The sequence below is a fragment of the Ambystoma mexicanum genome, chromosome 10, assembly GCF_040938575.1.
Source record: "Ambystoma mexicanum isolate Mex_15411 chromosome 10, UKY_AmexF1_1, whole genome shotgun sequence".
Taxonomy (NCBI): domain Eukaryota; kingdom Metazoa; phylum Chordata; class Amphibia; order Caudata; family Ambystomatidae; genus Ambystoma; species Ambystoma mexicanum.
This window is the reverse complement of record NC_090932.1, coordinates 968,972,356-968,988,021: the sequence shown is the minus strand read 5'-3', so window position 1 is coordinate 968,988,021 and position 15,666 is coordinate 968,972,356. Positions and strand designations below refer to the sequence as shown.

Sequence of the window (15,666 nt, the reverse complement as noted above, 5' to 3'; positions counted from 1 at the left end):
TCGGATCCCTTACGTCCAAACCACTTATTCTAGAGCCCCTCTTCTCGCCGCCCCAACAAACCCTTATAAAACATTAACTTCAACATCCCACAACCCTCAGCGCGGCACCGCTCCTTTCAAAATGCTAAAAGGTGGTTGGATAGTCAGTAGACCCCAGTCGGGTCCCTATATCCGGAGTCCATTATAGCTGTGACTTCCCCCTTTCCAGTGTCCACTGCAGACTTTAACATCAGTGTTAGGTCAAGTCTCGGCTGCCAGTGATGTGTTCAATTTTCTAAACTTCCGGGACCCTGGCATGTGTCTTCTGTTCGGACCCTTGATACGCCATTGTCCGTCACCTGCAACTTTTTCTGTTGAACACTGAGGAGTTCCGGCTTTTCCTACAAGCTCCCCTGGGACTCTGAATATCCTCCTCAGTAGTCAGTTTTTATTTGTATCTGTCCACTTCAAAGGCGATGGAGAATGGGAACCCTCCACCTGCACCAGACCCCTTTCCATTTAGCCACTTCTTAAGGGGTGAGCACAGTCTTTTTTTGGCAAGGGTCAGGGAGGATAGATCTTGGAAAATCGTTACTCTGGTCGCTGCGTATATTACCGAGCCTGTCTTCCTTAGTTTCTTCAGGATCTTGAGCTTGCTGCAGTAGTTGTGGAAGTGGGTGAGGACTGATTTAGGGCCCCCAACGAGCTACCTGCTCTATGGTTGCTCTCAATTTTCACTTCATCAATGATGCGTCCTCAAAAATGAGTTTCGTAACTTCATGTAAAGTTCTTCTCAAGTCCATCTCTGTCTCCCCCTCTTTGTGTGGGATCCCAAAGAGTCTTAAATGGTTTCCGCCTTTCATGGTTTTCAAGGTCGTCCATTTTTAGCTGCACGCCTTTGCATTTCGGACATTTGCACATCCATTTGGGTCTCCATGGTGTCCAAGGAGGATTGATTATGCTCCAATTCCTCCAGTCTCTCCTCCATTTTATCAATCCTTTGGGTAATTTGATCACCCTTCCTCCAATGTCCGCCCTCATGTTTCTAATCTCCTTCATTAGTGCTGCAACATCTTTTTTGGTCGCCGCAGACGCGTCCCCTATAGAAGACATGATTTCCTGCGAAGCGGTCCCTCCCACGTTCTTCCTTGGTGTGTATTGAAAGCTGGCAAGCTTAGATCTTCCATCCATGTACCACCATGTAATGACATGCATACCTGAATGTATGTGGTGATGCCTCAGCTGTGAACTGGGGCAGCTTCAGTTTTGTGTTGATGCACCCTACAAATCGCTTATCAGCCGCTGAGGCAGTAAATTAAGACCTGTCTCTCGTGCCGCTTTGAGTGCTCTGGTTTATTTCGTGGGTACATGGGGACAGCCACCTGGTGGGTAGATACGTCGATTTTGAGCGGTTGGCCCTTGGTGGTTGAAGAGCACCCCTCAGACTGAGAACATAGCACTAGGGGACATCATCCTTGCCTGTCCACTCTTTCCCAGTTGATGGCCTGCCACTTCATTTCAGGGGGCGGGGAGGGTCCCCCACTGTAGAACCATTTCTTTTCTGCTGGGACAATGCCTCCATGGCCGACCACTCTGGGGGACCAAGTACCACCTATCAATGCGAGACAGACACACGCCCCTGGGTAGGGGGCCCTAATCTCCCTGCCCCGCTGCTGTGCGAGCGACCCTTCTTCTCCATCAGGAGGTGAGGGGGACCTCCACTGTATGCAGTGTGCTCTGGTGTCTGCTGGCCTGTACACCGTCTCTGGTGATCACTCTGGGGGCCCACATGGTACTTTCTTGATGCCTCAATTTTTAAGGGTCTCCACTAATGACTCTGCATCTCCCTGGGTGCAACCTTTTTAGGTTTTGTGGCAATGGGTTTGACAGCCTTGGATTTCATGAGCTAGCCTGGGATCTTTTTGCTGCTTTTGTCTTCACAACTATGGCATTTGCAGGGCTCTTGGTTGCCTTCTTGGCTGGAGCAGCTTTGGGTTTTTCTGGAGTCTCTTGGCTGCCACTGGTTTCTTCACCTTCTGGGGGGTCTACTTGACTCCGGTGGGGGCCTCTTTGGGACCTCTTGGCAGCACCAGGAGGTCTCTTTGCTACGGGCGTCTTACTCTGCCCCACCTGCTTCTTATTAGGCTTGGAGGATCAAGAGGCCCTGGAGTACCTGGATAGGGCTAGGACTTCCCTGCTCCCCCGGCTCTTGATGGTAAGCTTGAGCACGCCGTTATTCTTAGTCACGCCGTATCTCTGGGCACTCAGAGAGGGCACCCAGGGAAAGTCCCCTCCTCTCCGCAATGTTAGTCACGGCCTGGAAGACCAGGTCGGAAAAGTTATGTCGAATAAGTGTTTGGGCCCAACAGAGTGGGCTGCTTTATTCTGCCCCGAGACCCACTGACCCCCTCCATTCCCAGGGGGGCCACAGGCCGCAGAGGGGACTCCCGGAGGATCCCGGGTGCCCACCCATATCCACCGCCTGAATCACGGATGTCGCTGGCTTTGGCTGGCCCGATGAGGGGGTCTACAGCCTCTCTGCAGATACAGAGGGCCTCAGGAGTTGGCACTAACCTCCCTGCTCTATATCGCGTGGCTTCTGGCTCCTTCCACCGCCATGATTAGGCCATACGGCAGGGCCTCTGGGCGGGCTGGAAGGCAGTGCACTGCTTCCTCTATTTGACTCTCCAGCGGGAGGAATCCCTTTTGTTTTCAGCCGCTGCTGCTGTTGGGCTGAACTCAGCCTTTACCGATCCAATTTTTAATGTTGTTGCACCCACAAGTCCCGTAGTCTGGGGCTGCTTGCCTCGAGGGGCGAAAAGTGGGTGCTCTCAAAACATTTCAGGTCCTTGACGGGAGAGGAGCACGCTCAGACTCCCTTCCACAGCGCACCCACAGGAGAGGAGAACGAAGTCCCTGAGTCTTCCTTAGCTATTCCACATCTAACTCCCTTCCAGCTAAAGAAGCTCCCTTAATAAAATTCAACCAGCCCTACATCTCTGGTAAACAAACAAGGAGCCCAAACCTTGTTAACCACAATTCCCAGAATCCTAGTTTTTCTTTTGCCTGCCCGAATTCTCCCGGTCATTCCTCTTCCCGTCCCTCTGATTATTGACCACACTCCCAACCTGCTCAGATAAAACACTACCATCCCCACAATCCCCCTTGTTTATTTCAAGATAATAATCCTGGTCATTCCTATTTGTTTCACAAACCCTACCAATCTCCCCCTTCTGAAATTACCAACTCCCCTAGGACAAAGAATAGAATTTCTCATAACAAAACACCCCTTTTGGACCTAAATACTTTCGCATCCTGTCGAAGACAATGGACTAATGTGAAGACTGTTTACCTGACGTGTCCCAACCCAAGAGTCAGGCAGAGTAAGGCAACTGACCAGAATCACACACACCCGACGGCTCTTTCCCTTCCTAACAGGGATAAAAGGTGGAGCACAAGAGCACAGGAAGGGCAAGGCAGACCGCACAATGTGAGAGCTAACTCAGCACAGTTCAAGAGGAGGAGAAAGACGGCACAAGTCGAGAGGATGGCAAGGGAAGAAATAACCTTGCCCTTATCGACAAAGACCTGCGAAGCCTCAAGAGAAGGAGTCTTAAGACCACTGACAATAGCAAGAGTTTGTTGCAGCAGATGTCAACGTTACCCGGGCACCTCCTCTGCTGACAGCCAAGCCGAGGAGACACGGATGGCCCTAGGGTAGTGGCCTTGACCCTTCAGACAAGAAAGCAAAGCAGTTCATCACAGCTGTGTGAGTCGAGGAGAGAGCCGATAAAGAAACTGAACTGTGTTGAACAAATGTAGCAAGCGGCTAATTGAACGGTGAATAATCAAAGAACTGTTCATATAAGAAAAGGGGAAAACCAGCATAGCAGAATCAAACACCACATGGGTGTTCACTCGAGAAACTCTGGGCGATAACCCTGCTATTGGAATACAGTAAGCAGAAGGCCTTAGGAAAAGGCAGAAGGGGGTCAAAGTGGTCATACGGGGGTCTTGTCAAATCCTCTGTACAGTCGAAAGACTTTGACCGACAGATGATTCTGAAGCGAAGGGGAACAAATCCGGCATGGTAAAAGCTTTACACAAACAGTGTATTGTAAATGTTGGCAAGATTGAACCTGGCGGAGGGATGCTAACAAAAGGGGACGAAGTCTGAAGTCCCATGAACATTGTGTTGGCAGGAGTGAACCCCGCAGAGGGATGTGCACAGTGAAATGAATGAAAGGACATTGTGATTAGTGAATGCAAGAAAAGCCATAGTGAACACTAAGGAGGGAGGCTGACGATTGAAAATGGGTCAGAACCCGAAGGAGGGAGATCCAGGGGTGGAAAGTCATCACCCATTATTCTTTGAGAGAAGGGATGAAGTCTGAAGTCCCATGAACATTGTGTTGACAGGAGTGAACCTGAAGGAGGGAGGCTGACAATTAAAAAGGGGTCCGAACTCAAAGGAGGGAGATCCAGGGGATGAAAGTCATCCCCACCGTTCATAGAAAAAGGAACTGGTTAATTGATTCTTCGTATACGACTGTTGAGGGGTCTGCGCCTGGAAGAGGGGGACCCAGGGGTGCAGCCATCACCCAGAGCCATATGTGAAACAGAACTTTCTGTTTGTGTGTTCAAATTATCTGACCCTCAAAAGCAAGAGACTTTTTAGTGAAAAGAGACTTAACCATCAAAGAGCCCGATAGCTGGAACAGAACTGTCGGCTCGTGCTCGGAAAGCTCAAGTGTGTTCTGTGCTCAGGAGACCCACTTGTCCTGTGCTCAAAACGTGGGGAAGGGAGACCCCTGGAAATCACATCCTGACTTATTATTTGTGAACACTTCTTTCTTTATTGAAACCCAATCCCGCACTCTTTCTGTAATTAGTTGTAAAGATTTGGCAATAGTTTTTTTTTAGTACAGTCCTTTTACTTTGATAAGACGGCAAAAGGACTGCCTTATTTTTTAATTTGATGTTCGAAGCTTGCTCCCATCTTGGATTTAGGTTAGGTGTTTTCCACCCTCCATTTACAGTTTGATAAACACTCTTGAACTGTGATCCCTTATGTCCGTCTTTACTGTTGCCATCAGTTCCTTACAACCCTGACCATCAGGTCGCCCATAAATCCAACACAGAAACCTGCCAATGACAGATGTGGAATCAGAAGACAACTCATGATCACATTTTCAGGCATGAAATCTTACTCGATGATCTCTAAACTTTAACTACTAAGCGGATATCATCCATATGACACAGCTATACCCAATCGTATTTCTTGCACTATGTGCAGCCAGAACACAGAATGGCCTTTGTCCTAGCATGCCATTGCACAATCCCAGAATAAGCAGACACTGGAGAAACATCTGCTAGATTGATTCACACTGACCCAATAAATTATCTGCCAATAAACACGAGTTGAACCAATCTATTACAAGCACAAATTACTTTATGTACAAATACCATCTGGAGAATGAGCGCTGGTAACTCCAATCACCAACCTCGAATCTCAATACACACAAATCTGAGAATAGACATTACAACACTAAATATGTATACATACACACACAGGATTAAAAATGGGGGTCGATGTGTGTTTATACAGCAGATCTGGACCAATATTTGCTTTGGACAGCACAGGGAGAAAGCATCAAGACCCATGCCCCCGCTCCATGTGGAGGAGAAAAGTGGTTATGATGTACTAAACAACGAATGTACAGAGACGTTGTTACAATAATTACATGTGGTACTGCTGACTGCAACATCACAACATTGTTCCATTTTTTGTGTACTTGTGTGTATAGATTGGGAAAGAGAATAGACACAATAGAAGACCAATCACCATCATATTGTACCTACCATCAATAAATGGAAACATATGGCACATGTCTCAGTACATATTAAATACCCTGGTGAGAAATATATTCATCATAAGAATCTTCATTTCAACATAAAGCCCACCACCTACTTCTTCAACAGAGTCCTCATCTTGCACATGTGTCGAAACACGCCCCAGAGCTTCCGTCGGCGTGCCCCCTGGAGAGTGGCTTTGCTGGACCAGATCAGGGAGGTTGATGTGGCCGGCAAAGCCATTGCTATCCGCATGGCCAGAATGCTTTTTGTCTCCAGAGGTCTGCAGAGACAGAAGGAAGGGAGAAATAGAGTCGATAGCAGAAACTCACCGCTTCCCAAAGCAAGAAAGACAGATAGCATTGAACCCATTGCCACATGCAAATCTGAAAAGTAGACATTCACCTCATTAAAAAACAGAAATAAGGTTAATCAAAGGTAAGTAGGAAGGCAATAGGTGAAGAAGGGAAATAGAATTAAGGCTTTCATAACAAATGAAACCAAGGTTGAAGGGTTATGCTAAACTGATGAAAGCATGGCCAATTGTACATGCATATTTGTATTATTAGCATTGAAATGGTGATATTTATTTGAAAAGTTGACATCTATGTACATTATGAGATCAGCTCATGAGGAACTAGACTCTAAATGCAAAGCCTGCCTATCACTCTATTTGAGATGATCCTAGACATGCAACAAAATGCACATTACATTTACATCTCCAACCCTAGTACTATCCAAGGTGTGCCATCCTGAAAAATATCTCGGGAGGGCCCTGCTTTAGAACTACTCGCATAGGATACTACATGTCAGCTGTACATGAAAGTCTTGTAGACGTGTGGCAATGGAGTATAAAAAGCCATGCCAAGCCTGAAAGCCCCTCTCTTCCTCATGCACTTACTATGAAATGAAGATAGAGTGCAACATATTTTCCAAGAATACATTTCACCATTCAAAACAAAATTAAAAAAATGCCCACTCCTAAATGGAAATGCTTGATTCTGCGTTTGATACGTACATTAATCAATTCTTGTACCTGACTTTATGATGCTTTACCTCATTCAATATGTTGATAAAAGGATGTAATATTGCATTTTTCCTCCCCTTATCTCACTTTGTGTATTTTTGCACAAGCGCAGATTTTGCCCTAATCATAGTCTTTTGCCCGGCTGAAAAAATACATTGAAAGAATATGTTCTTGCATTGAGCAATTATTATCCTAGTTTCACCTTCACCTGCAGGGGTGCAACGTTTCAGGAATATCGCCCTTGGTTGTTTTCAATGCACAGATCAGAACCAGTACTTTTCATAAAATAATCATCTAGTGGACTCCAAACCTCAAAGTTAAATTCTTAGGCCGACTTTAATCATTTAACAATTCATGTTGTCTCTAATCCACTACAGGTCTCTATTTTAAATTTTTCGAGTGGCATCCCACATGGCATCTCATATTATCCTTGCCACATGGACTTTTTGCTGTTGATGTACAGTACCTTATACATGTAAACGAAAAAAGCGGAAACAGGCCCATAGAACCAGTCATTTGGCCATGTTTGTTCTCATCAGTGGGGCTGCCACATTTTTAGCAAATGTTCAAATCTTCGAGTTTAACCCTAAATGACTACGGGTAATATGGAGCTCTTGCTCAGTTTGTCGTAGAGAGGCCCTGCTACACCTTACTGATGATGCCCAATTAGGCTGAACCCCCTAACCCCCGGTGCAGTTGCTGATGGTACTCGAGTTCAGAGTAGAATTTCCTAGCATTTTGGTGCTGGTGTCAATTTACTGGGCTACAGAAGATGAGTAGCAACAGTCTGGAAACAGTGACAATTTCCATGGCAAAGGGGGGATGTGGGCAGTCACATTACCAGCACCCATAGCGTCAACAATGTGGGGGCGCGCCTAACGCAGCACCCGGAATGTCAGAGCTTTGCTTCACAAAAGGAGAGACCACAGAGCAACCCGTGCCCAATGAACGTCTCCTAATGGGTCCTGTATCCAGTTTGTTTGGATTCCCACCTTCTGTATTCTCCTTGTGCCCTGACCCTGCCCGTTTCCTGGCCTTGGTCTTCCTTGCACTATTCTTGCTGCTCTGACATGTTCTGTACTGTACCTAGTACCTAGTCTGTTGCCTGGATTTGTCCTGCCTTGCCCTAGTCTTGTTGATCTGAACTGCTGTGTACTGGATCCTAACCTGTTGCCTTGAATTTGTTTCTTCTTTTCCTTGTCCGTGCTGGACCCACTGTGTACTTTCTTGGAACTTTATTTTAGACCAGTGCATTCTACCTTAGCTGTGCCCTCGAGCCGTTCGGGAAGTCCTATAAATTTCTTTAGTTTTTTCCTTTTAAGTCAAGAGGCGAGGTCTGACCCATTGCTCTGGACTTCTTCCAAACATCTCCACTGCTGCTGTTCTCTCTTTCAGGTATTTGTAGAGTATATTTGGCTATGGGAGGGACCATATCCTGTAGATCCTCTGATCACATCTATTGTTCCCTCCTTAGGGGTTTCCCATTGTCCACCTCTTAGCCCAAGGGTCCTTCTGTGTTTATCTCCTTGAGTTTGAGAGGAGATGGAACCCCGGGATTTGCCGGTGGACATGTTTACAAGTGCTCTTTATGCAAGAAGTCAGATACATCTGACAGATTCGACTGTATGGAGGAGGCGGCTAGCCCGGTAGATGCCCTGGTCCAAGCCACAACTGCCTTTTGGGCAGAAATGTTTGCTGTCCACGCTAATGTTCATACCCGACTGTATGCCCTACAGACTAATGTTGAGCCCTTGCCTCCTGAAGCGCTGGAGTTCTCCGCAGCAGCACCTCCTCCTATACCAGTTTAGCCATGCCATATTGATACCACACACGTTACATTTCCCCTGGCTCCTCCAGAGGGGTTTACGGGGGACCCTTATGCCTACTGATCCTTTATAAATAAATGAAAACTTCCCATTTTGTTTTGCCCGGCTGCCTTTCCTGGCACTCCCGCCCACACAGCTTTTGTGTTATACTACCCAGAGGGTGGAGCAGCCATGTGGGCCAACCCATGGAAAGATTACCCATTTTTGTATGATTTTGACACTCTGACTGCAGCCATGAACACAGTGTTTGATATTAAGCATAAGGGTCATGCTACCGACCAGGAGCTGCTCAAATTGACAGACGGCCGTTACGATCTGTTGCAGTACCTTGCCAACGTTAATCAGTAGAGCGCAGAGGCAAATTGGCCAGAGGAAAAGAACGCAACACTATGTTGCCAGGGCTGCCGAGATGAGCTAAAAGACACCTTAAGGTAGTTCCTGCATTGCCTACCTCATCCCAGCCTTGTTGGACTTAGTTTTGCAAGTTGATGGACACATTTCAGAAAGGTAAAATGAATGTAGGCACATTTTTGCAGGCCAGACACACGCTCAGCAAGTGAAAACAACCCCCGCCCCCCAGGTGACCGCTTCCACATCTCCCGATACTGTGGAGGAACCCATGCAGATAGGTTGAGTTTATTACCCTCTCACTCAGGCCGAAAGGGAGAGAAGATGTAAAAGCAATCTTTGCTTGTACTGTAGATCTTCAGGAAACTTTCTACGGGAATGTCCCTTGAGACCCAGACGCAAACGAGAAAGCACCCAGATCCATCCCTAATGGGAGTCGCATGGATGTGCCCTCTTGGGTCAGATTCCCCAGAGAACGTGAGTATGATGTCCCTGTTACTTCAAGTACCAGTACGGATATGCAGGAGGATGAGCAGCTAATAGAAACCTTTGCATACATCAATTACGGTTAGACTGGAGTCTATCAGTACTACACCATAGACTGAACACTTGGTTTGCATTCCATCCACAAAGGATAAACCCTAAGCCACACATGCTGTGGCAGAAAGGGAACTGTCTTCTGGTCCCATCATCGCTCACACACCTGACCTTAATATGCATGGAGGGGCATTCTGAGTGCATTAGATTAGATCCCATTGACACCCAACAGTATGGCGTAATTCTAGGTATGATTTGGCTCAAGCTCCATTACCCTCTAATGGATCAGTCCATGGGTATGGTCTCGTTTGGCTCGAACCACTGTCTCCAAATTCAGCCCTGATATCCGCTGTGCACAACATACCGTCCATTGCACCAAGTATCTCACAAAGTGTTACAGCAGCTATGCTGTTGTCTTGGACTGAGTTAGGGCCAAACAGCTACTGCCACATTGCCCTTACGATTGTCCTATTGAACTATTGCCTGGAGCACATATCCTTTGTGGATGCAGTAGTATATAGCAGTATATACACAGGAACCTTAGAACTGGGTTCATTCAGCATTGAAAGTCTCCAGCGGCTTCCCCCCTCTTCTTTGTCCCAAAGAAAGGTGGAGAACTATGTATGTGCATTGACTACATGGCATTGAATGCTTTCATTATAAAGTACCAATGATCATGGTACTGTTGGATCAAATCACTGCTTTAAAATTAAAAGTGCACTATGAAGTGCTGGAAAAGAGAGCAGGTTGGATGATCCCCCTAGAATGAGAATGAAGCCATGGGAAAGATAGAGTAGTAGGTATGGAATTTAGGCAGAGACAATTATCAATCATTCAATCCAGGATCTTGAGCAAGCAAGCAGTCAGGGATATGGTGCATGTCAGCTGGCGATCCCCTGAGCCAGACCACAATCTGCATGTCTTCTGCACAGGTTTGGCAGTGTGAATTATGATGACATTAACTACACTTTTAATGTGAGTATTAAATGACCAAGGGACAGGATGGATCATTGAGAGACTCAGCAATTGTGACCCATAGGTTTAGAAAGAAAGGAGCAAGGCCTGAAATTCCCCATCTGATAGGTAAGAAGGTATTGTCCGAGATGTTCAAGGACGTTCAAGACTGGGGAGAAAGGCAGCATGGTTAAAACGTATCTGTTGGTCCCTCAGCTGTAAGGTGGTATTATTGGCCCATAGAAGGTTAAACAATCATTTAAAGCCCTTGCCACAATGATAGAACCACGTCGACTGTCCAAATGAGAAAAGGTAACCTTCAATAAAGACTACTTTGATGCATTCAACTCCCATCAGAAAAAAGTAATCATAATGCGATTTGCTATGATGTTTGGCTTACATGCCTAGAGATAAAAAAACATCAAATCAGAGTAAAAAAATGCTAGGCAGTACACCAATCTGTGTTATTAGTTACAATTGGACTTGTTTAAAAACACTGCAAAAAAAGGTGTCATTCATGTTGAAATATTCAGGCATGGTAAAAATCACTCATTGGGAAATGGACCGAGATCAGAGATGGTAGTGGTTTATAAGACAGGCCCAACCTCAAACCGATACATTCTAAAAGCTCCACTTGCATTCTATCAAACCTGATACCACCATACAAGCAACACACGGAAACGGTTTGCTATTTTAAGGGTAAATGTGAATTTGTGATTAAGTGAGTGGCCTGTACAGGTGTAAATGAGTAGGATTGGCTTAATATTCTGAAAAGGTTGGATGCCTGATAACAATAGGTGATCATTTTAGGTGAGTGTGGCGCGTAGACCTTGAATGTACATCATGTAGCCTATACTATCTTGAGGTGCTCTAAATACCAGGTTTATCCAATGTAATGTGACTCAATGCATCAACCTCAAATGTGAATAAGTAAACCTATCCACTACTACATGAACGCTGTTCTCAGTATCAGGCCTGTTGCTCACTGAGCTATCTGACTGAGGTGGGAAGAGACAGGTCATATTTGAGCACTGCACATCAACCTCTTAGTGATTGATGCTAGAGGTCTTCAAAATGCATCTTACTTATTTTATGTAGAAAAGAAGCCCCTTATTAATAATGCAGTTTTTGCTGGTAAGAGAGGACATGGGAGGAAAGAACTATTGATGGATTGATAAAAGAAACAGATAGATCAGGAAAGGTTTCGCTGCAAGAGGAAGGCCTCGAACATTTGGTTGGTGACCCTTATGGAAAATTAAACAGGCACTTTGGGAGGCTTCTAATACTTCAATGGATAAGGGGAATTATTTCAGGTTCTTTTCATTTCTTGCACAAGCTACCTATTTTTACACTCCTAATTCAATTTTTAATAAGAGATGTAGATGTCCTCAGTACACACAAAAATGAAGATGAGCAAAATCACAAGCAGGGAAGTTGTGATTTGTAGTCATAACCATAAAAACCTGTGGGCCACTGCCACAAAGATAGGGTGACAATTGAATATTCATGGGTCTTTTGGGGGCCCTGAATGCCTGAAATTGACTCCAACCTGCATTACTTTCTCAGTTGTTACATAGCGAGAATGGTGCATCTTAGTCATTGTAGTTTCCTCCTTTAAAGCATTTTATTACCAGGTGCAGGTGTTGGAGTCATGAATGTTAGCACCCGACTAGCTGATTAAATATATGTGGCCTCTTGAATCATGCTTTTATAAACAATTAGCATCCGGGAGGTGAGGTAAAGAAGCATCCTAGCCAGATTTGTAGTGAGCCCTTACCTCCTGATATGTGCCCACAGCCTGAGTCTTCAGATAGGCTATGTGCTCCTCCCCTGCCCAACCACCATGTTTGAGCCCTCTCACTCCAAACCCAATGCTCTCCCATACCTGAGATTTCCCTAACTGCTCTGCTCCTCCCCACCCCCAAACTTCCCCTTGCCATACAGGAGCACTTGCCTCACTCTTTTGTGGTGTGTCTGCTGCCTAAGCCTTGCTGCAATCATGGCCAATTATGGAAATAGAGAAGAGACTAACAGTCGTTCCATTTGTAGTTTTCATGGTGGGCATCATTTTTTACAGTGTTAAGTGGTCAGCGCTCTATGTGTGGCCCTTTCAAATCTATACAAATATGCTTGTGAGCACCCTGGAAAACATGCTGAGGTACTAAAAGCTATAAACCATATCAGCATGTTGGCTTTATTATCTTGTAAGGGTGCCAGAAAAAAGAACAAAAGGCCCTAGTGCGACTACCGGCTAGTAATGCCCCCTGCCTCAGGAGTTACTGTCACACTGCCAATGGAAGCCCACTCTTCTCACAATTGTTGATACTGCTGATGAAAGCCCTTCTTGGTTACTCTCCATTTGGTTTTTGACCACCAGTTCTGGTTTAGAATAAAGTCGTCATGATCAGTGCATTCTTAAATCTGTTCGTATTTAAAGCTTGCAGATTTGCATGTGGTGCTGTTCCCTTGTTCCTTGACATCTCTCTGTAATCCTATCTTGTTTTCAATCACTGCTTGATCAGAAATCTCTGTTTTAAGCTGTTACATAAAGCCTTTCATGAATCTAGAATAGTTTTGATATGTAATTTAGTTTGTGTTTGTATTGGGGTTTTCAAGTCTAGCAAATTTTAGTGTTCATTGTATTAGTCGAAATCGTCCAACATACTGAACTAACTTCATATCAATTGTCTTTCCCTTCTGACGCTCCTGCAATTCTTTGTTTTATTTGCTTCGTTGCAATATCTAGAGTAAAACAAACAATGGGTTTCCCCTACTTCGCTGGCCGAAGGGAAGCAACAAACAATACTACATGGAGGTCAAGCCAGCGGAAAGGCCAAAAAATTCACTCAAAGGACATCATTCAACCATGTAGACAAGGAAAGAGGCTCCCCCAGCTGCCCAACAGATCATCATACATAAAACAAACAATTCATTTGCAACATTATATTTATTTGATACAAATAGAGTCTTAAAAAAGTATGAAATTGTCTAAAGCTCTAGTACAATATACAGAATTATATCTTACAATTGACTAAAAAGGTGCATACTGTTTGAAGTATGGATGTCAAATAATGACTGCTGCGAAAGGTCGCAAGCCAGTTGATCACATGAAACCTAAGAATTAATCTTGGCATGCCGTGGGTGGTGCCCCAAGCGAGTGAAGGGAATCACTCAAATGGGGGACCCCCAGTCGCTCTGACCAGACTAATTGTATGAACAATTAAATAAATATCAAAAACGCAGTCAAAATAATATTGAGTCCAGAAAACCAAACAAAGAAGTTTTCATTTCAATAATCAAATCAGGAACACAAAAGACCAAACTATGGAAAGGAGTTATATTAAATTCCAAACAAGAAAGAGTAAAGCACAATTACTGTTTCTTGTTTGGAATTATGCTATTTCATGTGACAGGGATTTGAGCCACACACGACTGCTGTTTGCTTGATCTCCAGACACTCCTGTGGATTTGAAAGAGAAGGTGGTGGGTTAGGTTAGTGGCACAAGAGGGAAAGTACAGTTTAGCCTTCATACCGAGTTGATGCTTGCAGCGCTGCAAACACAGCAGGCCTAATTCATAAAGATTTGCACTGGAGCAAATCGGAGATGCTTTGCTAACCTTAGATTTTCTCAAGCTACCAGACCTTTTTTGCCCTATATCTAATCTCCCGTACACGGAGAAGATGATTGAAAGTGGTGGGACAACAATTTTAAGCTTTGAGGAGGAAGACGACATAGTAGACCCCCCAATAGACAGTTCAGATGCTTCCAGGTTTCCTCCCTTCTGGATGAGAGTGGACAGACCAGGATTAAAACTGGGGCCCTGGTTACCATGGATCTGTTCATAGTATTTGACACAGCTTGCCATGGAATCTTACTCCAAAGGATCATGGAATGTAGCTGCGGTGGCACAGTGTTGAAGGACTTTCTATCCTTTCTAAAAAGTTGCCACTACATGGTGATGGTTCCTCCATTCATCCCTAAAGCATATCAACTGAAATGTGGTGTATTCCAGGAATCAAAATTGTCCCCATTATGTCCAATGTGGATATAAGTCCTTTACCCAAAGTTATCAAATCACTGGGCATCAAAAAGTACAATTACGTGGATGACACCCAACTGATATTTCACCTGAACATGGATGAGTCCTGAGATCTCACCCTCTTCACCAACGGCATATAAATGAATCCATCTCAATAGGTTATCTTGATCATAGCAAACATGCTGGCACGTGGCCGCTTAACATATGTATATGGAAAGGAATTGGGAGCATGCCTTGAGCCAATGAATATAATGAAAAATAAAGGCGTTCAGATTGGTTTAAACCTTATGAGTCAGCAGGTAGGCGCAGTTGTTAAAAAGTCTTCTTCACTCTGAGACTCTGTGGGAGGTTTCTTGCATTCTTGGACTTTCCCGGTAGAGTGCATGTAATCATGGCTCGAATCTTGAGAATTTTGTATTATGAAAACCCTGGGCCTCATTACGAGGTGGGCACAAAGGGATACCGGGCACCATTAAGGACATCAGTGCCGGTAATCTCTTTGCGCCCTATTCCGAGGTCCCTTAGCGGGTCTCTTCCTTAACGCCTGGTTTTACCAGGCATTATGGATGGGGCCCGTTAAGGGACTTCAGAGCTAATAACGGTACCGCAATTTGCAGTACCGTTATTAGCGCCTTCCCATTGAGCCCTATGGGGGCTCAAATGGGAATGGGGAATGGCTTTTTCAATGGGGACTTACCTGTCCCGGCGAGGTCGGACAGGACCGCTAAGTCCCCATTAGTCCCCATGGCTAATAGCGCCATGACTATCACGAACCTTGGAATGAGGGCCTCTGTCTACTTAGGCCTAACAATATATCAAGAACTGGCTCCGTAATCATGAAAATGCAATAGCTTGCCTTCTTCTGAGGCTCCACAGCTTCAACCATATTGCATCAGACCTTAGACAGTGACACTGGTTGCCTATGGATGCTATTTACTTTTAAGTCACTCTCTATGGTCACAGAACACCACATACCTTATGACTATTTTGCAAGCACAAATGTATCATCTTATTGCTTAGGTTAGTCCTCCAGCCTCCCTTCTTTTTTGCCCCAGAACTAGGGTGAAACACACTGGTGAATGAGCTTCCACGGTCTGCACC

At 45.1% G+C, this 15,666-nt stretch overlaps 1 protein-coding gene across 12 annotated transcripts in view; it reads right to left on the bottom strand.

Annotated features, from left to right (window-relative positions):
- The window catches only part of TNIK (TRAF2 and NCK interacting kinase), a 1,364,982-nt gene that overhangs the window by 136,495 nt on the left and 1,212,821 nt on the right, over positions 1-15,666 (bottom strand). For 11 of the 12 annotated variants that reach the window (XM_069618746.1, XM_069618750.1, XM_069618745.1 and 8 more), the window contains one exon: positions 5,951-6,115. The exons of the other annotated variant lie outside the window; for it this stretch is intronic. In XM_069618746.1, the coding sequence (XP_069474847.1) occupies positions 5,951-6,115 (165 nt within the window). The remainder of the gene's footprint in view (positions 1-5,950; positions 6,116-15,666) is intronic. 12 annotated transcript variants of the gene reach the window in all.